Source organism: Ornithodoros turicata, chromosome 2, assembly GCF_037126465.1.
Source record: "Ornithodoros turicata isolate Travis chromosome 2, ASM3712646v1, whole genome shotgun sequence".
NCBI classification, from domain to species: domain Eukaryota; kingdom Metazoa; phylum Arthropoda; class Arachnida; order Ixodida; family Argasidae; genus Ornithodoros; species Ornithodoros turicata.
Window position 1 is genome coordinate 77893697 of NC_088202.1, and position 25343 is coordinate 77919039.

Sequence of the window (25343 nt, forward strand, 5' to 3'; positions counted from 1 at the left end):
ACCGACCAAAGAATAGCTTAGCTGGTTTCAAAAGAGAAAAATTAACCTTTTCAATTTAGGTCTAGAGCGCCGCACGGTCTGCGAGTTCCTTTACGCACAGAGGCGACCACGTCGTGCGCGTGTTATCGCACAATTCAATGTCTTTTTAACATCACGATCATGGATTGGGATGAATTGCATCATGATTTCATGTCCTCGACTGCAGTGATGTGCAGAACTGCACAGCGCTGCAGATTGCATTGTATCGAACAGACAGTCCTATCGAGGATACTCGCCTAGGTTTTTCTTGAGGAAGAAGGACGTTCCGCAACATTGTATTGTTCCGTTGGCCATTATGGCAATTCGGTCTCCAAGAGCATCTGCTTCCTCCATGGAATGAGTGGTGAGCAGTATGGTTCGGTGGGTTTTTTCGAAGAGCAGAAGGTCCCACATCTGGCGACGGGCTGCTGGATCCATGCCCGCTGTTGGTTCGTCAAGGAGGACCACCTGCGAAGTCACAACAGCCGGGTTAACCTGGTGCAATTGCTCCTGTGAACAGTGCCAGCACTCTAGACCTGCATATTGGGTAACTAGAGGAAGACATTTGTCGTATATTTGTATGCGGAATCCACTCAGTTTCAAATTTTGTTAAATTTTCCCTCAATTCCCGCATACCATTTTAGTGGTAATCTCGTGACGTCCCTCAAGCGTGCATCCGTAGGCCTGGAGAGCCCTCGCGGCATCGCTAATTCCTTAAGTTTAAAAAAATCATACGAGTCTTTCAAAAAAAGGAAAAAGTATGTTGGCCCCGCTCCCGTCGGACCCTCGTAGAGAGACGCCCCCGAATCTCCCAAAGGAACAGCGGGATTAGTACATTGACGGTGTACTTTTTGCCCTTCGATGATCTGGCTTGTCGTGGATTTGAACTACTTCATGCTTTAAATGATCAAAGCCCCACGGTCAATATTGAAATTGTGAAATGCAATCCACGAAGCAGCGGTCAGGTTAGGGGCAATGTTACGACATGCTTGAAGCATACGTAGGGGTACTAATATAAGAGGTTTGTATGGTAACGTCGCGCGAGCATAATACTTTGGACATTCCGATGAGAGCCACTCCTATAGACAGCTTTCGTTTCATGCCCCCTGAGAGATGCTTGGAGACAACATCCGCCTTTCGGTGTAGGTTAAGAGCTGACATCATTTTCCTCGCCTGTTCCTCCGTGTCACTTGCAGACATCTGCTTCAGCTGAAAAGAACAAGTCCTTTACTTACACGGCAGCATACGATGGAATGCATTCATGTTTGGTAGTAACAGGACGGTCTCTATGATCACCAGTGTACCATGCGATTGCCTTTTATTGAAAACGGAACACTGCAAATTTACCTCACAAAGCACCTCACGGTTCTTAAATAACCGAATTAAATTGATAAAGATTGCAGAGCATGCTGCGATCTGTGTTGGCAACAATAAGAACGGCTACGCCGCCCTGCGGGAAAGTCCGTGATAGGACACAAAATTGTCGGCTTTTGCGCTAGTGTCTTGGTGTGAGCAGACGGCTTTGAGAAGTGATTGGGGACCGCCGGCAAGTATATTTTCGTTCAGTTCTCAGTCGAAAAACTCACATCCTAAGAAGTGACCCACATGGTGGTTTAGAACAACTACGTTAAACTTCAGAGACATGTTTAAAGTCGCAGGACAACCCCACCCACAATCACAAACCTGAAGTTGCCGGCCATCGGCACGCGGAGTAGCATTACAGCTCCGACCACAAATATGGTACGCGCGCTTCCATTAAGGCTGCTTCACATTGCTGCGTTCAGGGCTGCGTACAGAGTCTTACCTTCTACCTTCGTTCCATCCGGAACTATGTTCCGTTGCAATGATTCGCTGTCAGCGGACGTAAGACGCAAACGCAACCGTAAACACAGCAAGTGGAATCGGCCTTTACACTCCCCGCTGCACACTGATCATGTTTCAAAATGGAGTGTCGCTGGCGACGTACATGGAGAAGGAGTGTTTATTTCAAAGCCACATTAAGCACTCGCGGTAAGAAAAAACAAAAACACGTGACTTAGCTTCCACGTATCCGATTATGCGCCACATTATTGGAGACGCCACAGTCAATTGCACGCTCCAATCGCGGAGATACATGTCTGAGTGTCCCCATTTCGACAGCAAAGGGGATGATTCAACACATGTTCCTTCCGCAGGTTCCAATTGCCATGACAACGTCAACGTACACGCAGGCCGGCGTCATGCGATTTCATCGTCTGCTATTACTGCACGTTTCCACAAATTCCCGGAAAACATCTTGATTATCCTGAATGGAATGTTGGCTGAGTTTCGGAATCGCCCCGGCTGTACGAGACCGTCCTCTTTAAGCACGACGTCAGACCAACCCTCGCCGCGTCAAAAAATTTTAATCGATGTGCAATGGACTTTGGCTGTGGTCTTCATTCCTGTGTTCAAGCATTAGGGATGTTGTAGGAAAGGGTGTTGTACTTTCCTTATTGCGTGTAATCGTAAAACACTACCCCACCGTGAACTGCACCGGTATACCTCAAGACGAAACTCCTTATTCTGCGGGAGTGCCCTGAACGTGCACCCATCGCTCTGTTCTCACACCGTGCTACGCATAGACAATACAGTAGCAGCAAGCAAATTAGCAGCAAATGTTAGAGAGCAAATATGAGCAAAGAACAGCGGTGAGTTACAACCGACATTAGTTAGTTAGGTAAACCTTGGAGCTTTCAGCAACCCACCATGGATCAACCGACATTAAAGTGTGACGACCTCTTTGAAATGTTAGGTTGGGCGGCAAAATCATTTCGAACAGACTGCTCTACTGGGCACCCTCCTAGTATCTCGTGCTACTCCCAGACTCACTTTGCAAAAGAACAGTAGATGCTCAAGCACTGTCATATTATCAAAATGTATATCTTGTTGGGCGCAGATACCGAGGTGTTGATGGGCGGCCTTGCTGTCTTTCGCGACGTCATGACCGTCAATGAGCACATTACCACCTGTTGGTTTGAGCTGGCCTGGAAGGCGTTATGAACAGTTAATAGATGGTCCATTGGTGAATGCTGAATTAGTCACGCCAACGTGATATGACGTTCTTTTTTTTAATTTTTTTTACATTTATGAGCGTACCAGTGATCATGCGAATCGTTGTGGTTTTGCCTGCACCATTGTGACCCAAGAGGGCTGTAATCTGTCCTCGGTAAGCTTTGAAGGAAACTTTATTCACTACCTTCTTGCTACCGAATACCTGCAGCAAACGAAATTGGAATTGGAGCAGAGTGTGTGTGTGTCCCAACATGCGTACTGTTAAAGTGTCCCCATGGGGAGAGGGAAACAGGCGGGCATGCAGCATCTCAGCAACAGCAACATGTAGAGCACCATAATTATGATTCTGAAATTTAGTCTCGATACTGTATACAAGCGCTTTCATTCCGCACTGCCATTACCAACATGACATCCAAACTGTCACAAAGCTCATGTGTTCTTCACAGTAAAAAGAGAGGTCCACGGATACGTACAGTTCAAGCATTTGAATTTTCTTTTGTTAACAGTGCCCGATTATGGGTCTGTCCTCTGCCGACAGAGTCGGACAGAGAGCAAACGAGGGGAACGCAGCTGTAATCGCAGAGTGTCGTTTATGGCGCTCACGTCAATTGGTTCTTGGGGATGCTCCCTTTCTTGGCGAGCGGCCCGTATATGGATATTTTTTTTATGGCAATGCTTCCCAGAATGCAAAAAAACGCGGGAAAAGGAAAAGTACGGGAAAACTTGAGACAACGGGGGTGTTTTGAAAAGCAGCAGTGCAAGCGAACGGTTGTGTGTCGAGAACGGGTTGACGAAGTGTCGGACTTGGGGACAGTCACCAAGGATCGAGTGTGCCAAGTGGTGTGTGTGGTCAACGCTGATCCCCGACACCGAGCATCACCTCATCAGCTGGCTCCGCCCGAGACGCCTTACTTCTGACTCTGGACTCCACCGCCGACACAGCTAAGCTATTTCAATCCTGTTCGGACAGATCTATAATGTATACCCTCAACCCATAACACCATATGTTTAAAACTTCAGTGACCATTGTCTAACTGCCCTTCTACCTATTGTTCCGATTTCACTCCTACTCCAAATAGTGTTGTTTAATAGAATACCTCTATAGTATCTGACAATTGTTTTGATTAAGTAAATTGTTGTGTTATGAAGGTGACACCTGTGTTTGGCCTCCGGTTCATTCCGCTCCCGCTTCTCCAGAAGTGCACACTGCACCAGTCGACCGTCCAAAACCTCAATCTTTCTTTTGCGCACACAGTTGGGACTCAGTGAGAGTAGGGTACGACCCTCGAGGAATTGAGTACTTTTTCTCGGGTAGCTCGAACGTCCGGAGTTCCCCCGCTGTGTGTAACACACACAAAGCGCCATGTTTTCGCATTGATACAAAAGGGCGGGGCACACCCATGAGCGGACATTGTTCTACATAATTAGAGCGAGTCGCAGTAAGTAGCACCGATTACCTTGGTCAAATTCTTTAAGACGATTCCAGCGAAGATCTTTGGGTAGTATTGCTCAAAATACACGTTTTTGTCCTTCTGCTTAGCTTCAGGTGGCTCAGTCTCCCTGGATTTACCGGGCGTGTCTTCCCTCTGGGACGTATGGACGGGTGCGTGCAGTGAAGAACGAAGTTATTCTCGAGAATATTGTTCGCAGTTAGTGCGTTCCCGTTTCTCTCGTTGATATGGCGCGCACTGGCTATCGCTTGTGAACCTAGTCTTCGATATACTTTGAGTGTGCACGAATGCGCCCAGTTTCTGCTACTACATTGTTTACAGGGTTACTGGTATGGTGAATAAAAGCTTTCTATTCTCGTAACAATGCTGCCCATAGTTGTCATTTGCACAACACGCTATCTTCCTCCATCTAATCAAATATCAAGCAGATACTACACGCACACATACACACACACAATCCAAGAAGACACTACAAACTAGGACCCGAACGTGGACCGTGGCACTTCTCCATTGTAAATTTTACGTTTCATGGCTCTTCCTCACCACCACCAGTAGATTCGCCTGCAGAGTATTCCGTAGCACATGGGGGCCAAGGATTGAATCCACATGTTTCAGTACCCTGCGATAATTATTGGTTCGACCTCTTCGGGTTCACCCAACGCCATCTATAGACTAAAGGCGGCTTCTGGTCCCGATGATTCGTCTGCTTCCTTCCCCACATATACGTACAGAGCCGCGTCGTCGTTCAGCCAATCGCCGTAAACAACTGCGTTCGCTACTAAAAATCCAACTTCCAATATAAACTTCCAAAAATAAATCATGCACATACCCACGGCATCAAGATAAACTGAAAAATATACTTTGAAACAAATATCGAAATCCAGGCTAACTGATAGACAGCGGAAACGTGGTACGTTAGCGTCGGAAAATAGTGTGCTCTTCAATCCTGATACAGAGCATTCATCTGGGAATCTGCAAATCCTCCATGACTGCGTTACGTACGTTTTTTCTTGTTTCTTTTTTTGTTCGGTAAGTGTCAGTGTGTAGTGACGGCGTCCGGTTCTTGCTTATACTGGTTCAGTAATGGCTATCAACTGCGTGACTAAAATTCGTAACGTAAAATTCACAGCACAGCGTCTTCCTTCATGACGTGGTGTGTGTGTATATGCGGTTATCTCGGTGGCATGGACGATTTATCCGCTGCGCAGTGACAGTGCATATCTCTTGACCGCGTATTTCGTATATTTACGTTTCTTTTGTACGAAATGGTTGCTACTCACCACGATCTCAAGGAATATAGCGTCGTTCACAGCTCAATGCAAGAACATGTGTGTTATGACCTCAGCAACTGGATACTTCGATTTCCTCAGATAATATTTCCTCAGAAAATGTCTCTGACTGTGGCCTTTTATGAGCTGCTGCGTACGGAAAGATTCCTAGACGCTGTGTGTGTTGCACAATCTCTTCTTCCATCTGAATATTTGCGTTTCGCCATATTTCTACTGATTTCGACGGCAGATATGCGACGTCGTTGTTGGCCAAACAGAAACCATGCACACGTGGTACCGCGGGGTGTGTCCTCCCGGTCGTCCACAGTTGACTGACAGGACAGGACTGTATGGTGATGACGTAAGCCCGTTTGGAAGGGATGTAACCGGCGGTCATGCCCCGCTATTTTTGAGTGTAACTGCGCCCCAAGTGCATTGAATACGGTTAAAAGTGCATGTGTAAATGATAGTGAGGGATCGTGGGAACAGTTTCCGGCATAGTAATCTGTATTCGCGAAAATCATCTCATGGTCCCTTTAATATGGCGAGTTCCATAGAAGTTAGTTTCACCCATAAACTAACGTACGGCAGAGAACCACACTAAGCCTAACTAAGATTTATTTTGATTTGATTTATTTTCAAAGCGTGGAAGTCTTTTTTGTGTCACGGCGAGCATGTACCGCGTCGCAGGCGTATCTTATTACTGCTGAGCGACATCTATCTCTTCCGTTAGTCGGAGCTTCTGCTAGCATCTAGCTTTTAATGTACTTTCATACCCTCCCTTTTGCCTGCGGATAAAATACACAACTTCCAGAAATTATCGAGATTTGTCTCATGAGGCAAGACGACGAAACGACTCATACGCTTCTATTCGAAGTTCGAGCACTATGAAATGCAGTTTTCGTAATACAGCGAAACACCCGTACGTAACGCGCTAGGACTGCAGTTACTGCTGCAACGATGCACAGTCAAGCTGAATTTTCGGAATCGGAATGTCAGAACTGAAGAACTTCATACAGAGCCGTAGCGACGGGGGTGCGAGAGGGGCAACCGCCCCGGGCGCCACCACCAGAGAGGGCGCCGAACGGCAGGCCCTGGCAAGTTAGTTGGACAGTTCTGTCATGGGCAGTATCGAAGATACATGTATCTTCGATACTATCTTTCGATACATTTTGTGTATCGGTATTTGGCATTGTGTGCCAAAAATGAGAGTATCGGAGTATCGGTATCGAGAATACGTTTTTAGTGTATCGTGTATTTTAATGATACTCGATACTGAAAAAGCACGCTAATATTGAGCTGTTGTGAGATAACCCTGTATTCACACGAGTCAGTTTCGTGCCGGCTGACGCTCAGGCCACTTCCTGGTCTCGGGAGCGGCAGTCGGAGGTAGCCGTATAGTATCTTGTCCTCCCGGCAGAGATTCTGACGACCGACGGAGTCTGCTGCCGGCAGAAGGAGAAGGCGGATACGGATCGCGTTTGCATTGTATTTCATCAGAACTACTCTACATGTGTCCCATACAACGGCATTCACTGTACTGTGGGCAATTCTGAATTGGAACGCCAACGATGCTTGGCTTTACCGCGAAAGTGGCGCAACTGAACACCGGCGCAGTAGCTTCGGAAAAATTATGCAATGCGTAGATGGATGCCTAGAATGCAGTGTTGCATAGGGTGCTTTTTCTCTCCGTGAGGCGAAACAGACACGGAATACAAAGTATGAATTTTATAAACGCGGACATTTCCTTCGCTGGAAAACCTTAACTACACATAATCGTTCGCTTGTACCTTTCCAATACATGTATAAAAACAATAATTGGAAGCTACTCTTCCTACCGAAAGGTACATAAAAATTGAATTGATTTAATTTAATTATTGCCTACCTGTAGCTCGATATCGCAGCGTCATCGCCAGTCGCTCACTCGTCGGCACGCTATCGCACGTATATTGGCGCTTACTCGTAGCTTCAAGATACGCTTCACTCGTAGAAAACAAAATCACTGGTGTGAAAAACAGAATCGGCGTTCATTCTCGCACTACTCTGAAAGGGTTTGGGCCGTCCACACGCAGATCTGGGTTAAGGTTGCTTTACATTCCATAGCGCTTATTCAGTATCTATTCTTTGGCCATATCTTGTCCCGGTTTTTCACCTGAATACGCTCTGCATCATCCACAAGGAGCGCAAGTGCAAGTTTTCTCTTTCTATTGGTCCATCCTGCGCTAGACACAGACGAAATGCAAGCGCGAAAATGGAAACCGAAGGGATCGGAAAAATTACAGCCGTCGGAAAACTGATTCGTGTGAATGCTAGAGAACGCGCGGGCGTCTTCAGACGTGTAGTGACCTAGTTTATCTCAGATATTCTCTCAATCCTTCCCGACTTGCTGTCGGCAGAAAACTGACTCGTGTGAATACTCAGCGCATGCTCAGGCGGTAGTACAAGCCAGGCCGCAGCCGCGTAGGCATGTCGCCCATAAATTCGCTCGAAGCTTACGTCCGCACGCGAGCTCCATCGTCAAGGTCGCTGGGAGAGGAGGCCCAGGGACGCGCTCGCGGGCGGCTTCTAGATTCCAGAAAAGATCTCTTCCATCATCCATCCCTCCGGCGTCATCCATAGCGGCCTTACAGAGGACCAACTTAACGGCTTCCGGAACTGCGCTGTCCGACGTCCCCCTGCTCAGTGCGCATGAGCACGTCCACTTAACTTGTGGATTTCACGTCTGTCATGCCGAAAGAATAGCCGCTGGCTTAGCTTGAGCACTGTAACCCGTTCTACAGCTCAATTCACAACGGCCAATTAAGAAAATCAAGTCAGAGGCAAGTCAGAGGATACCAGGTAAGTACTGCAGTACCAAACGAAAGCAGCAGAAAAAAGTTTCAGGTTTATTCGTATGTATAGTCTCACAAGTGCTCACACACCGGTACGCATCAAGAATTGTTTTTTGCTAGGCTGTTTATGGGAAGCGATCGTTTCAACGTACCCACGGCTTCAGTCCAATCTAAAGTTCTAACAAGGCTTCATTAAACCCGTGCGGTCGGATATGTTTAAGCCCTTTCAAAAAGAGTGCGCGATAAAAACATGCTAAAGGTTCCAGAAAGGAGGTTCCGGAGAATTTTTTCCTTACTTCCCTAATCATATTACCAGCTTTATTATATTCGGGATTTCAGTGATGTATCGAAGTATCGACGATACAGTATCAAGTATCTGTATCGAAAATCAATTTCCGTTCTGTAACTTGTATCGGTTTCGGAAATACAATTTTTGAGGGTATCGAGTATCGGCATCGAAGATACTTTTTTGAAGTTTCGTGCCCAGCCCTGGACAGTATCAAGCAGGAATGGGAGAATTTGAATTTACTATCTGGGCAGTGCAAATAAGCGTTTTCTTGTCTTTGTTTCCAGAGCTTCTGGCGGCAACGGGAGAGGGGGGAGGGGGGCGCTTCAGATTTGCCCTGCCCCGTGCGCAAACTCGCCTCGCGACGGCTCTGACTTCATAATATGTTGCCGTAGCGATAGTGACCTGCGATCTGGATATCAATGCGAGCAACGGCAGACGGTACGCATGACTGGCAGTAATGCCTACACTCTCGTATTCTTTTCAGGCCGTATAGGGTGGCTTCACCGGTCAGAAACGTTTTCGTCACTCCCGTTGCACCCGCAGGGTAAAATTGGGCTGCAGTTTTCAGCTTTCATGAACGCATCTGTGAGCGTGAGCCGCTGCTTTTGAGGCTTATCTGGCGTTTCTATGCACGACCTACTCGATACTAGAGACCTACTCGATACTAGAGACCTGAACGACTGGCAATCGCCTATGGGAGAGCTGGGTCATGGGTTAATTACGCTAGTGGCCGCTGCAAGCGCCACATAGCATTATTGGGGAGACGGAATGACACTATCATCCTTGCCACTGTCTTTCGTCTGCTACTCTGCTACACAGCGCTACACCGCTACACAGGCTGTTGCTGAGCACGCGCTACCGTTTCCCGTACCGCTTCGTCAACACAGCCCACCATATATTGCCGCGGTTTCGACAAATTACGTGGTAACGAATAGTGCTAGCTAGCGCCAAATCCGATAGCCAAGCGGTGATTGCCAGAACTACTACCCCGGTGCTGGGAGCTTTGCGGATGTCCAGGTCTCTATATAGTAGTAGGTCGTGTTTCTATGAATAGCCAAGTCCCTACAACGCGCACTTTTTTTATGTATCGGAATGTACTTCATTCACAGTGCAATAGAACACATACTGCGATTAGGTGCGTCCACATTCCCTTTAAAGTCCATGTTCGTGCTGTCCAGCGTTCCACAAAACAAAAAAGAGCAGCATAGACGAAGCAGTCAACGATCAGCATTCCGAGGATGTTAAGAAGGGACAAGCCGAAGCTTGGGCTCTGGCGGCTGATGTTGTACCAATGCGCTCCCTCACCTAGAATCCAGGCAATGCGATTATATGACCTATTGCACACGTTGCCGCGGGGTCTTACACACCTTGGGCTTCCAGAAGGGCTATGATAGTAATTCCCAAAGGCAAAGCAGTGTTACACATGAAGCAAACAGCTATGGCAAACCCATAGGAGTAATCTTGGTTTTGGGAGAACACGAAGAGGAACGGAGCGAAGGTCAGTATATAGGCGATCCCGTGGCCGGAGGCGGCAGAGTTGGCTGCAATGAACGCAATGAAAGGCGTACTACATGGCGTATTATCATTGTCAATTACAGGGCACTTTGAACTCGTTGAAAATCACAGCGTGGTAGCGTGCCTATTTCAGCAGCGACCTGTACAGCTTGATGGGCTTTGATCTATAATCTAGGAGCGCGCAAGACAGTCATTGGCTGTTCCTAATATCATTAGCGTGCACTCACCTTTGTTGAACAGCGAGCTAATGAAGAAAGCGAATGAAAGCGTGCTCATGGAGAAGGTGAAAAGCAGGAGGAATACAAGGACAGGGTCACTTTGCCTCAGAACAGAACCTTTGTTAGTGAAAGATGTTGTGGCGATAATAACGAGCAACACGCTGGTTATAATCATGACTACCAGCATGGTTATGTACCAGGCGACGTAGTTTAGCAAAGGGCGAATGCCCATCGTAACCAGATAGCCCTGCATAAAGGTACATATTGTCCATATAGTATTGCCATAGTTCAACAAGCAAAGAAAATCGTCGAAACAGAATTGCGTTGTCGTAGTGAGATAAACATCGGGAGAGGCTTTATATTTATTCGCGACTGATAACAGCTAGATACGTGCTACTAAGAAGGATGTAACATAGGCCTGCACAAGGAGGTGTAGTAGCAGAAAACAAGTATTCGTTTCGGTAACACGTTTTCAGGTTTCGCAAAGGAGCAGACTGTCTCGTGGACGTAACCATGTCATGCACTAGCCCCTTAGGGCTTACGCACTTCTACGCGTTGAGTGTACACCACACTCTACATAGGTTATGTAATTGCTACAACTATTTGCAGGCGCCCCATTGTCCAGACATCTTAGAACCGACTGGAGTAGAGGCTTTTGGTCTGCTAGGTTGGACGTGAGAAAAAATTCGTAAGGTGTGCCTACCTTCATACCAGACTCCTTCTCAGCGGTCACGTGTCGTACAGCGTTCAGTGAAGGATAAAGGAAGCTGAGCAGCACAATTATTGGGAAAAAATTCTGTAGAATAAAAAGGAAGGAATCCGAAACATAGGGCGGCAAAGGGAACCGACACAACTGCAATTGCGTCGGCACTGGCGGAGTAATGTTCAGTTTCCAGGTAACGTGCTGAATTATCTCTGTGAAGATAGCGTGCTGTAGGAACAGGAATCCTTCCGAGACGTAGCCTGTAAGACGATGACTTGTGTTAAGCCAAACACCTTGTCAGCTACCAGACCATCCTAATTAGGAGAAACAGAACGAAGGTTGGGTCTGCCAGAACTGTGACGAACTGACGCACGCTTTGTGAATACGTCGGCAGAGCGGGCACGGTTCTGTTCAAGGGACGGAATGCTTCACGGAAGAGCTAATTAAGAGCATACCAGGACTTCCATCGTATTTCGTCTCCGGGTGCCTCGGTGAAAAGACAAATTGCAGAGGGAAGTTGCTCTCTGTGCTCCAGGACTGCAAAGGTTCAGACACGGAGAGTTTCATCTTCGGAGCTGCCCTAAGCCGTACCTGAAAATGGAAGAACGATGCAGACTACGGATGCATTAGTGACCTGCAGCCCTTTTTCTAATAACTCCTTCAGACGATCCCGCAAAGCGGACACGGAAACTCTGTAGAATGTAGGGTTAAACTGTGTGAATGGTTGCAATTGCGCGTTTTCGTTCACAACAGGTAATCTCTCGATATTTCAAGCTACTACTAAAATGATATATTTTTCTTTCTCCCTTAATACTGCCAACTATATGTCATGCGTAGAAACAAGGGTTGTGGAGTTGCCACTCCGGAACCTGGAGTCGCATGGGAATGAATGGGGCCGCCTTCTTAGGAATGGAATGGAATAAGCCCCCTTTTAACCGGGTTGGAATGGGAATGGAATGGCCCGATTGTCCCTATGGCAGTGTCAGTTTCAACTTAATGGCGGTGATGGTGGCACAGGAGAGGTGCGCTAACCCTCTTGCTCTGGGATTTGGGTGCCCACTACAGCGGGGAGGGGGGGGGAGGCGGGTTCTACGTCCAAGTTCACGCAATGTAGAAGATGTGGCGTTCTAAAGGTGTAGCTTTATAAGGCCAACCACTGTCGGCAGCCGTGTAGGTCTGTCCATTGCAATGAAAAATGCGCGAAGAGAAAAATCGGTAGAGAAGGGATGGAAAGGGCACGAAATGGGACAGAAAAGAGGAGCAGCGCAAAGGCGCGCCAGCTGTGCCACCAATTGTTTGGGCATCGGCATCGCTGAGAGAAGTGTTACGTCTGATGCTTGCGTGGAAAAGCAGATAGTTCCAGAAGATAAGGGCGCTGGTCGCCCGATGGCAGATAAAATAATGGCCGGCAGTTCATCAAAATGCTCCAGAAGTGGAACTCAAACCCATCGATGCTACCAGAGAGTTACTTGTTTTGAGTTGTACCATCTCTGACCGTAAACCAGAGTGTGGGGTGAATAACCTGGCTGTACGAAGCATGTGTGTGTTATGTTCGTCCTATATTACATTGCCTCAACTATCACTACTTCAGATAAAATTAGGCACGAGCAACTCATATTTTCGGTACAACGTACATTTCATTCGATTTATTCTTGCATTTCTAAATGCATCGGAATCTGAATCGGATGTGGCAAGACTGGCGACTCCGTGCGCATTTCGGGCAGGCATATCGCGGGCGTTTATACTCGCAGCGCGACGTTTTGACAGTGAGAAGACTCCCCACGCGTTCGAGCCAGGAGTGTTCGCTTGTGCTCAAGCTTTCCAACGCAAAGGTTGCAGCTGTTAGAACCACAGCCAGGGGCTTCAAAAATAAATTTTGCTCCTGGTATCCATGAGAATATTGTCGCATCCTTGGTGTTGGTGCATGAACATGAGACTTTGTGATACCCTCATAGCGAAAGTAATTTGTATAATAGATATATTCATCGCGTTTATTAATGTGGAGATAACTTATTGAAAAACGTAATCGGACACCAGAAGATTTGTAATACACCTATACCTCGAGTCTGGTTTTGCTTCTGGCCGCCTCAAAAGCCCGTATCCTCTACATTCTTTGCAAAAGTAGGAAGCAATGATAGACGTAGGCTATTGGTCCCCCTAAAAATGACCACAGAACTTTGCCTACCTTGAACTCGATGTACTTGTCAAAGTCAGTGATACTGTCGTTTGCGTCCATGAGTGTAAATACAACCCCTCCGAGAATGGAGTCACGCTTGTTCACTGCATCCACATAATGCTGCACCATTGCTGCTTCGGTGCGAAATCCTTGCACTGCAAAAATGCCTGTATGTACTATAATCATGTCGGTGCGCATAACGTGATCAATCGTACGTCACACGGCCAATACACTGCGTACTGATACAATAACCTCCCGAGTAGGAAGAGAAAACGGTAGCTGAAACCTCTGACGGTAGAAATCGTGATGCTGAATACACAACCGGAGTTTTAGATTCGACAAGTGAACGTTTTTTTTTTATGAGGAAGTTTAAAAGAAGTACCGAGGTTATACGGAGCTGATACAGCTGGCAACGCGCGCCAAAAAGCAACGGCAGGGGTTTTGTGCGAAAGCTCGACCTCTCTCGCCATTGTGCACCATTACGTCACGGTGACATTATTGCTCAGCGAACTGTACGCCCATGATTGGCTGACGTTCCTTTTTGCGTGCCGTGTGTAAACCGAACGTAAGGAAACGCCGGGAACATTCGTGTAGCGGTCAAGAAGAGACCACTCCAAAATCCCACGCGAGATAGTAGCGTACCTTGGCTGTTACCTCGACGGAATACATAACAAGAGCAGGCGCCAGATGTCGTGAGCGTGCCGGAATTCGCTTTCTCCAAAAAGGCGAAGACGTCACTCCATACACCAATTAAAGCACGATCTTGACGGGGGACGCGAGGGATGATGCGATGTCGCGGCCGTAAGGGCGTCTGGACGGCGCCTTCCTCCTTTGAGCGCTAGCCTCTCACACATCCCGCTAGGGACGTAACGCTGATGTCGTTGAGACAGGAGCTTCCGCTGCCGCTGAAGCAGCGTTGATCTTTACAATTAATTTATTTAATATGTAATCACTTTTTGGACGAATAAGTTAGCCAAGTACGTAGATTGTCGGCCGTTGTCGAACATCCCGAAAGAGAACAAAACCTCCCGGGGTGTTCTAGTGGATATCCGTTCACGGACATTCGGGTCTCCCTGGGAGACGACATTTTTCCGACGGACGTCCCCCACATCTCCGAGTGGCCACGGTTCGGACTTCCCACATATATCCGTCGTTTGTCCTCACAGGATGTTACGTGGAGATGTCTGGACACTGCACGGACCTACTTATGTACATGCACACGTTGTATGGATATACAAACATCTGTAGAGGAGATATACATTTATCCTCAGTTTTCGTAGAAATCAGCATTTTTCTGCCTGCCATTTTTTTTTTTAATCCCCGGCTCCGCACCCTCTAATTTCTGTTGCTCCTCTTTCTTTCTCGTGCATGCCATGACGGAGAACGAACGCAGCGTTTTAATAACAAAAAATATGTACAAAAGCTCCGACAGGACCACCCAGTCCCAGAAGCCCACTTCGAAAGGCAGTGCATTTACTTCCAAAGAGAGAACAGATACCATGTACTGATTGTCTCGCGAGCATCTCCATATTCCAGATACCTTCTCGCCTGTGAATCAAAATGATGGGTGAGTTGCCTAAGCCTAATTCGATTACGCACGAATACAACAACGAAGTGAGAAATTGCTCGGTGTATTAACTCGCTATCAAGACAACGTCTGTGTTTGCTACTGGTTTTGGTTAGAGACATTCAGCTGGTACATCGAAAGTCAAACTTCGCAGTGCTACATTGCCCCCGTTTCTCTCTCTCCCGCAATAAATGATCCGTGTAACATCCCGACAGGGATCTAACTTGGACAATTCTTGAAACAGCCGCGACCGGACATCCTGTGGATACAGATGCTGGGACGTCCATGTATCAGGCTCCAAGTGATATCCGAAGGATATAGATTTCCGGTGATTGACTTTGGGATCTGTTTCGGACGTCAACAGGAGAAAGTGTTCTGTCTGGGATCTGTTATCTGTTTCATCGATAGGTTTCCCGGATGCGACCGTCGCCCTTTAACCGTGAAAAACTTTTACTGCGCCGAGTTTCTCGATACGAAGAACAGCTTTCAGCGAAAAAAGAAAAAAACATATGGGGCGTTCGGGAAATTTCATAGTCCTTCAAATACAGTGCAATGCATACAGTGCAATTCAATGCATACACTTAACCAGCTCGCTTGCTTCTGAGCCATCTTCTCATTGCCTAAAACTTGTTTCCCCTTATCATTTAGCCCAACCAACGATGTCTATCTTCACAAACTGAGAATTGGGCGGTGCGTTCTATAGTTGTGCAGCGTTACTACAGTAGTTGAGCGTTTGTAAACAACGTAAGTCTAGGGATATTCTAGGCACACAAGGCAGACCCTTGAGCACTGCTATACCTAGCCGCATTCGCTGCACTTTCCAGTATAGCGGAATAGCGATCCCGCTACATTCTAAATTGGGATAGGAAAAAAGCATTTCCCCTGCAAATTAGGGTAGCGGCGTACTTTTTCTTCGCTACCAGTACCGCTACCTTCATAAGATGACAAACGCTACACATAGGTCATAGGGGAAAAAGCGAGACTCCGACAAATCAGTTCTTTTTCCCTTCCCATTTACATTCTCTTGCCATTCATGCAGATATGTCTGGTGATTCTTCCAGATTTCCGAAGCCTATCAAATTTTATTGTGCATAGCAGGTAAACAGTATGTTGTGTAGTGCAGAATAGAAACAGATATTGGGAACAGAACAAAATGCCTCCATGGTCATTTCCCGAAAAATGAGTGAAGCAGTTCTGTCGAGGTTAAATAGTTTAACTGATACTGGGTGTGGAGTGTGATGTTCTTTCCTATGAAACATAAGCCTGCTGGAAGGCTTTGTCGTGTTTTTCCGACTCTGCATACTCGGCGTTTGTTCCATACCCCCTGAGAGAAATAGTGATGTTTTACGCTCCCACAGCTAGTGATGTCAAGGATAGTCGGCAGCGGTATTCCGTTTAGCTTCCGCAGCAGACACAACACTGCTCTTGAGCACACTGATGCTATAAGCAACGTCAGAGGAGGAGCACCCTTGGTTACTTCTATTTATTCCGAGAAGCTCGAGGGGGGATGGGTAATGACATTCGTGGAAGGCGCGGTCTGCCTGCTCGGGGGTGACGGCTCGGTGCAACCAGGGGGGGGGGGGGTGAGAGGGAAGGATGAAAGAGAGATGGGGATGATGGTGGAGGTACAATAGAGGGAGGGTGCAGTTTGCCTTGCTCTGGGAATCCCGTCGCTGAGAACTTTGCCCACCATGGAAAACATGTGAGTATCCCTCAACAGCCTTCACTCAGACACTCCCTGTAACCGCAAGGATGTTTGGCGAAGTTAACCCCATATCCCGTGAAGCTCGAGATGCGTTCCCGTGTCACTCCAAGCGGGAGCCGGCGGACCGACTGTCTTATGTCATACCGAATTCAGCTATGGTACTCGCGTCCTACGCAACTGTTTGCTCATCTGCTGCGAAACTTCGGTTGCATGTACGCATATATGCAAGTAACAGTGTGATGCATCTAACAACTGAGGAGCGAGATGTCACATCCCCTTTCCAAGAATGTCGTTACCATTTAACATTATTTTACATCAAGTGCAGTGTCGTAGTCTACGGAGGACAAGGGGACTATTGCCCCCCTCCCCGAGCCAGCTGAAGGGGAGCCAAAAAGACTCCTTTCGTGCAGGAAGAAGCAGATTTAGGACGACTGCATGAACAGGGTAAAAAAATCAAGAATACAGGGGTGGGGGCAAATTTCCCACTTGTCCCACACCTGCCCTGCAGTCGCGATGACACACACTTTTTGTACCGCAGTTCGTATGTTGTGGTCCGGTAAATTATCCTAGCTTACCGTTACGGTAATGACTGTTGAATGACTGACTGACTGTTGTTGACTGTTGATAGTGTTCTTTGCGCCATACTGAACAAAAGCTAATTTAATGAAAGTAACTCAGGAAAAAGGTGCTGATGCCTGGACTCGAACCTAGACCCTCCTGATTTCTTGTCAGAGATGCTACCGTTACACTCCACTAGCAGGGTTCTCGCCTGAGTTACGGTGCCTCAAGTACAAGGGGGACGGACGACCAACCACGATCTTCACAATCTCTCTCACGTCTATCCGACACGAGGCTTATACCCCTGTCACACGAACACTTGCACTTAGTGTCATGCGTGTGCTGTCACACGGCATCTTTTAGTGACACACGGCAGAAGCACGCTAACGACTTAGTGAGTTCACTAAGCTCACTTAACTTCTCTTGGGCGAACCGAGCGCGTAGCCTCGACGGCAGGCTTTGTGGTGCAGGTAAAAATATTTAGAAAAAGCAAGGGGCCCCGACACCACAATATTTCTAAGCAAGTATTTTCAACAGCGTGTTTATTTGATTTTAGTTCAGTGTGACATTGTGCCGAAAAACTTGTCATTACTCTGATTAAGAGACTGAAAACTTCGCGGTCTCTGCGATCCGGCGGCGGCTATTTTTGTTGTGGCACAAGTTTGAGGCCAATTTGCTGTATGTTACGAGAAGATATGCAGAAAGTGTTTCTAAATCAAAGATAAACATTTTCAGGAAAGTGTCGCGCACACCTAAAAGTTTTGCCGCTGTTCATTCTTATCTATCGTGATTGTCATCATCGCTTAAGTGACACTTACTTAAGTCGTGTAGCAAACACGTAGTGAAAGTGATATTGGCTTGGTTGGAGTGCACTTCACGAAAATGACACTCAATTAACCTGTGTGACAGCGGCTTACTTCCAGTAGAATAAACCTCTACCCGAGAAATGTCATCATGACGTTGGTAGACAGACTGAAACCGAAACAGATCGGAAGGGGAGAGCTGGGTTCCACGAATGAGCGCTTGTTCGCTTCCTCCTATTGAAAGGAAAGTAGGACCGAAGGTCGCGTCCCGTTCAGGGACCATCGTAATCCCCTCAAGACCGTGGCTTTCGGCCGCGACCTTGTTGGCGCCATAGCTTCGAGCATAGTTCAACTCTACCAAACCGGTGGCGCTTCGAAAACTATGACGTCATTTGTATACAAACAGGGAGAGGTCTATTGATCGCGAGGTTTACACCACTGACCTTGCAGAGGAGGCACAGCCGCTGATGCCACACGTTCAACGACCGCACGTGCTGGGCCTTTGTCAGGAGCGAACAGGAGGTTCCAATGATCGGAGCTTGGTGGTGACAGTCGAAATCGAGAAGGCAGCCGATTCAAGCTAAACGGTCCGAATATAGTGCTGTTGGTTACAGAAGTGAAAGACACCATCTGCCGTGTGTACACCATCGTCAGTGTTAAACCGCACGGAAGCAACAGCTCTAGGACGAACACCAGCAAGTGTCTGCGGACCACGGTTACGTAGCACTTCCATAAGAGCAAACGCAGTTGCGTCCAACGTGGGCTCATCATGCACGGGCACAAGGATGCTGTCGAAAGAGAAGACAGAAAGAATGTCGAATTGGGCCTGTTGGTAGGACAATGAAATTAAAAGCACTAAAACCAGACGAAGATACACACAAATAGCACAAATTGTGTGTGCCTTGGCTTCATGAAGACAAACAAACTTCACACAAGTCTCCTACAAGGGTTGATATACAGGGTGTTGCACAAGAGAGTGACCCCTAATTGTTAAAAAACAAACAAAAAGAAAACGGGAACCTGGAACAATTGGAAACCTTCTGCATGACACTTGTGAACGTTTTTGCTACACAGGTGTCTTCTACGAGTGTACCTCATTAATTAGTCTAATTAGCTTAACTAACTGAAAGAGTGCCAAGCAAAGGTAACGTTGCTCAGTATCAGAGCGCTGTACCACGGCCGAAGGAAGAAAATGGAAATTCCATACATTACAGGAACAAAACGGAAAAACGAACATATACCTATTGAGAGGTAGTTCATGGTTCCGGAGGTTGATCGGTTCAAATACGAAGCTCAAGAAGATTGGTTCTCTGGCGGAAGAATGGTGCCGAAACGTGCGTCGCGAGAAAGACTTTCGAAGTGCTTTGGAACCCGTGCCGACATTCCCGTGCGGGCAGAAATGTCCATGTCAATGGTGCTGTAGCGCTTGGTGCTGATTTGGATACATGTCGACCCCATTCCATTCAATAATAATTCGCGTTTCACAATAGTGAGCTATAGTTTTGCGTTGCGAGACAACGTACAACCATGAGCAACGGCACAGGATGTGGTCAGCACGTGGATTTATTTCGCCAAGCTGAGGTTATTGAACGTACGTTCGAATCCCATATATGGGCACATGGCGTCTATGCACTCTATACAGGGTGTCCCAGAAAACGTGTCACTAAACTACAATAAAAAAACTGCGCTACCTAGAATCATGGGGTCAATGGCATTTGTTCTTACTTGGTTCTTGCCACCTCACGATGTGAATGTCATGTAATGTAAGTTTTATTATGCAAATTTTCGGGAACTGAACTCGGGAATTTGCCAACTAAAGGTGACTTTTTTACCCCACTAATGTGAAGAGCGTGCCAAATTCGTGATAATTGACACGGATATTGAAGAGCTATCCCATCGGAAAAAATAGCCGAACATCATGCTTTCCGGAGCGCCCCGAGCATAACACGCGACGACTTTTTGAGCGCAATCGTTGTCAGTCCGACGAAAGGAGGTTGGAAACCCAGCCCACACCGAGATAACACAAAGCGATAGCACAGACAATGCGTATCGCATCGTGCTTCGCTGGGATCATGCCTTCCCTCTCCCAATTTCAGGAACCGTTACTTTTTCTACTATCACTCTGTGGGCTAGGTTTGCAGCCTCCTTTCGTCGGACTGCCAACGACTGCGCCCAGAAAATCGTAACGCGCTATGCTTGGGGTACTCCGAAAAGCATCATGTTCAGCTATTTTTTTCCAATGGGATAGCTCCTCAATGTCCCTGTCAATTATCACGAATTTGAGTAAGTTCGGCACGCTCTTCACATTGGTGGGGTAAAATAGTGATCTTTACTTGGCAAGTTCCGGTGGAGTTAAGTTCGAAAAAATTTACATGATAAAACTTACGTTACATGACATTCATATCATGAGGTGGGAAAAACCAAGTAAGAACAAATGTCCTTGACCGAATGATTCTAGGTGGCGTATTTCTTTAATTATAATTCAATGACACGTTTTCTGTGACACCCTGTATGTACCTCAAAAGGGACGAAGCCTGGTGTACTTTCGCGTATGCACAGCGCACCAAAGAACACGAAGAGCGCATACGAAGGTTGTCTCTACTAAAACAGCGAGGACAGCACCGGCAAGGGACACTGCTAACGGCAGCTGCTGCTTGTTTAGTAGACGGGCCTAGAGGTGTGCCCCGATGCTAAGGGAAGGATAATCCCCACGAGGTAAAGCGCATGCGCGTCGCTTCCTTCTCTTCCAACTGATCGTACCGAGTGTGCTCAACCGGTTTCCGAAAGCTCTCTAATGCACTCTTAGAAATGAACTTCACGACATAGCACGCTCCTAGCCAACCATCATCCCGAGTGACAACGTTCTCGCCCCTGACCTGTTGACGGGAGGCGGAGCCTATTCTGTGCCGTGCATAATGGCCACAAAATAGGCTTCGCCTCCAGTTTTCAACAGATCTAGGGCGAGAACGTTGTCATTCGGGATGATGGTTGGCTAGGAGCGTGCTATGTGGTGAAGTTCATTTTTAAGAATAACCAGGCTTTAAACGGTAGGGTACCTAGACCACTGAATAGAAAATTTTATTGTACTGAACCCGCACCAGTAGGGCATGGAACTCGGCAGTAACCGAGGTAACCTAACATCATACCTTGACCAGAACAAGTATTAGAATTGAGCGACTGTTTTTCTTTTGTGTGGCACGTGTTCACGTGTTGTTGTTGTTGTTGCTCCTCAAGCGGGATGGCGCTTATCCGCAAGGGAGATTGGCCAGGGCTAATGAGGTGCGGTCAACAGGATGGTAAAACAGTTAGAACCGGTTAGAGCTGCAGATTAATGAGATGATACTATGGAGAATAGCGCGGTCCCTAGCGCCGTTATGGGAGGCTCCAAGGGATAGCAGGGTTGTCAGGGGGAGCTGAGCACCGATGGAGAGAACAGGGGGAACGCGAAGGCGACGACGAATGGTGACATAGGAGAGGGCAATCCAGGAAGAAGTGATGGACGGTCTCGTCTTGATCGCAGTGCTTGCACGCAGGCGACGATTCGAGGCCAGCACGGTGGAGATAGAAGTTTAATGGGAGGGGAGGCACCGAGCGCGCGTTACAGAAGTTTCGGTCTCACGGCAGCCAAAATGGTCAGGTTTCCAACGGAATACGAGGTGCTCTTAGCCAGGACGTGGAGGGCGACGCCGCGTGAGAGAAAGGAAATGTCTGTAGCGGGCCCGGACGATGTCAGCTATTGGAGGAACGACATCCAGGATTGATCCAGAGAGTACCATAATAGTCAGGGTGTCAGCGGCTTCGTTGAGCGGGAGACCGCGGTGGCCAGGAATTCAGGAGACAAGAAGGTGGGAGATGTGGCACGTGGCATGGCATGTGATGTGTGCATTACGATGCTAACGATGCTTACGCTTCTTTTCTTCTTCTTTTCCCCCCTAGTTTTTCACCGTTATCCCCAGAGTTCTGTGGAAGTGCTGTCGGTGTGAAAATTTGTCCATCGAATAGTTTTCGGTCTGTGGGAAAGGATTCATATTACCCAGTGATGGCCAGTAGTTAACTACATGTAGTTAAACTACTAGTTAAACTACCTGATTGTAGTTAAAAAGTAGTGATCAACTACTTGGAGAAACGTGGTCTGCAACTACTAGTTAAACTACTATTTCGAGTAGTTAACTACAGTAGTTAGGTTACTGCAGGTGCCAACGACTTCCGATTTTGCCGCAAGCCTTGCGGCCCGATTGTGCTTCCGATTTTTACCTCGAGCTACTTGTTTGATGAGAACCACGCAGAGCAATTGTGCCGTGCATGTGTACTAAATCTTCACTTTTATCACTGCTTGTGATTCATATTTAGGTGTCTTAAGAACGCTATAGAACGGGATTGGTGTTGATGGACAACGTTAAGTAGTTATAGATATAGTTAAACTACATTGCAGTAGTTAAAGAAGTAGTTTTAACTACCTCCTCTGAAAAGTAGTTGAACTACTAGTTATACTACTCAATTGCAAAGTAGTTAGTAGTCATAGTTAAACTACTGTAGAAGTAGTTAGTGGCCATCGCTGATATTACCGAACTTTTATGTTTTGCATTACGTAAAAGAAGGTTATCTGCGGTAACCTTTCCGCACTTATTGCCATAGGAAGCCGCAGTATTTTCCCCGTTGTTCTTGGCCAAGACACCTGGGTTAAGCTTAACCGCACGATTCCTCCCCCTGCTTTTTCCATTTTTGCAGAAACCACTAGAGCATTATTTAGTGGGATATGCTAAAACATGAGGGTATTTTCTGTGGGAACACTATCATTTTGGAAGGTAAACGAGTCAGCACAGCGGAACTGAAACTCGCCGCGTCCCAGTCAGACATACGCTTTCTTTCCGAGTCATTTCGAAGGTATTTAATGACACTTAGCCCAGCGTACAGAGTGCTCATTTAGACATCATTAACGGTTACCGACCTACAATGTTATTACGTTTCACGCCATAAGTATCTTTTATCGTTCAAGCAAAATACTACGGTTTTCGAAAACGCCGCCTCTGTATTCGTGATACTCATGAACATGTTGCCAAGCTGCTTTATTTTATGAATTGAATTATTCGAAGGTACCGCTACTTTATTGATTTCTGAAACATTCCAGAAAGTGTTTCCCGACAACATGGGACTATGCGCAGGAGTGATCACATTAACATATTTTGCCTCCGCCCATTTTCCTCCATGTTTGCGAAAGCACTTCGTCGTCGCTGATCTTCCCTTTTTGTGCGGGATATTTGCGCCATCACGACTGATCACGTTGCCGCAGACTATGTGTATGGAAGGCGATCGAAGATCTTGTCACGGTCATAATGGCCATGTCTGCTAGACACAAAGAATGGTCGGAATATTATTGCCACAGAAATCAGAAAAGAAACACATGATGATGGCAGATTTATGCCTTCTGGCAGTGCCTATGGCAGTTCGAACTTTGTTCTCGAACAGCGGCGTGCCGTTTGGAGTGACCCGGTGGCTGCGGCGAGCACAAATTGACCGGCGGTGGCGGCCTGGCGCACACCTCTAGACGGGCCTGCCTGGTCGCTGAGAAAAATGGCTTCGCGCGATCGGCGATCGTTGTTTCAGAAACGATTATGGCAGCTCCTAATTTCGGAAGCTGCTATGATGGACGTAGAGATTTGTTTTTGATGGCATGATGTCTGAATTAATTGTAAAAACAGAAATAGAAAGGGGGTCTGAGAATCTTTACCGTAATCGTGTACTGGTCAGCTTTGCCGAATTTCAAAGTAACTTTAGGAAACATACCATTTTGCAGTCGTGCCGCCTCTTCTGCAGATACTAATCGATTTATTGTACTGTTCAACGTCCTTATGGCGACGGCGATCAGCTGTGTGGTTGAAGTGGACGTCATGATTCAACCTGCTTAAACTATGTTTGTTGTGTGTAGTCTGCTACGGTGACGTCATACAGGAAGCAGCAGCACGCTCAGCATTTCCTGACCTGCTGCCGGCATAGAAAGCATAAGGAGAGAGGAAAGAAGAAAAGCTGGGAGGAGAGAGTAATGGTGGGATCGAAAAGCAGTTGTACGGAGCCGAGACCCTCTCCCAGCGTCCAAGTCCGGGAGCTGCCATGATCGATATTGTGGATTCGGCCACAGCCTTTCCACGCGTAAACCAGGCGCGTTCGGCATCATGGTATCCAATCCAATCCAAATCGTGCTTGTTTCCGCTGGGCTCCGTGTGCCATGCCGTGTGCGAAGTGTGTTTCCACACAACACGAAACGTTATTCGGACGTCCGAAAAAGCTCCCAACGTCCCAGGTTGCAGAGGCTGCGTTCCTGGGACGTGTCCCTCGTACAACGTGGCTCTTCTTCTTGTTTTTTTTTTGCTAAGGAAGTCCCAGAAATGTTGGTCGGCGTGCGAAGCAGCGCGGTCTCCTCCCACTCTCCCAAGAGGGAAAGAGCTGGTGGCATGAGGCGTCCGCGCGACAACGGATCCCTGACGCCATTTGATGAGTTTCCATCGCACTTCGGAGTAGAATACGAAGCACCGCTACGGTTGAGATTACTCTTTATGGTGATGTTTATGTTTGTGGTAATAATTCGTGGTGTTTGTTTTTGTGATGAAGATTATGACGAATACAGAGGTGTGGCTTGCTGAAACTGATCTTTGAAAATGGCGGGAAGGTAAATTTCCGTTGACACCTTGTCCTCCATGTTGGCTGTGCGTGTGGCGGCCTAGCCTGTGAGGTACCGTCGAGAACACTGGATGGCGAATAAGGTATGCAGCCGATTCCAACACTCGAATTACTTAAATGTGACATTATGTACTGTTGTTTAAATTAGCAATGATTTGGACGTTCTGCACAACGTTTTTTGTCCGACTCAACGAGTGTTGAAGAAAATATGGAAGTTTCAGAAGCAGCCGAGGCCATTTCACTGGGCAGCAAGACAGCGCTATGTCACTGTCACTCGGCACTTTTATGACCCAGGGATCTGGTCCGAAGCCTCCAATGTGGAAGGTGGCCGACTTCCCGGTCATAGAGAGAGGCCACCATTTCCAGGGAAAAAACGGGGAATGCTCGTGACGGAAGAGGGGACTTGGACTCTGTTCTTCGTGCGAGCAGCACGCACTCGTATTCAGTTTTGTTATTAAGAGTTTCATTAGTGTATTCCTACTTTGGTTACAATATACAATTGTTTGTTGGCTGCAAATGTTACTGAGTCATCT

General features: G+C 47.2%; 1 protein-coding gene across 5 annotated transcripts in view; it reads right to left on the reverse strand.

Annotated features, from left to right (window-relative positions):
• Positions 1 to 19504, reverse strand: part of LOC135385587 (phospholipid-transporting ATPase ABCA3-like) — a 38179-nt gene extending 18675 nt beyond the window's left edge. For 3 of the 5 annotated variants that reach the window (XM_064614995.1, XM_064614993.1, XM_064614997.1), the window contains exons 1-13: positions 19377 to 19504; positions 18579 to 18923; positions 13512 to 13657; positions 11782 to 11941; positions 11327 to 11586; positions 10633 to 10870; positions 10258 to 10431; positions 10017 to 10195; positions 4509 to 4637; positions 3136 to 3253; positions 2869 to 3023; positions 1072 to 1227; positions 276 to 486 (exon numbers count right to left, since the gene is read on the reverse strand). In XM_064614995.1, the coding sequence (XP_064471065.1) occupies positions 276 to 486; positions 1072 to 1227; positions 2869 to 3023; positions 3136 to 3253; positions 4509 to 4637; positions 10017 to 10195; positions 10258 to 10431; positions 10633 to 10870; positions 11327 to 11586; positions 11782 to 11941; positions 13512 to 13657; positions 18579 to 18923; positions 19377 to 19395 (2290 nt within the window). In that variant the 5' untranslated portion in view covers positions 19396 to 19504. The remainder of the gene's footprint in view (positions 1 to 275; positions 487 to 1071; positions 1228 to 2868; positions 3024 to 3135; positions 3254 to 4508; positions 4638 to 10016; positions 10196 to 10257; positions 10432 to 10632; positions 10871 to 11326; positions 11587 to 11781; positions 11942 to 13511; positions 13658 to 18578; positions 18924 to 19376) is intronic. The other 2 variants (XM_064614994.1, XM_064614996.1) reach the window with 2 other exon arrangements.
• Between the last annotated feature and the right edge of the window lie 5839 nt (positions 19505 to 25343).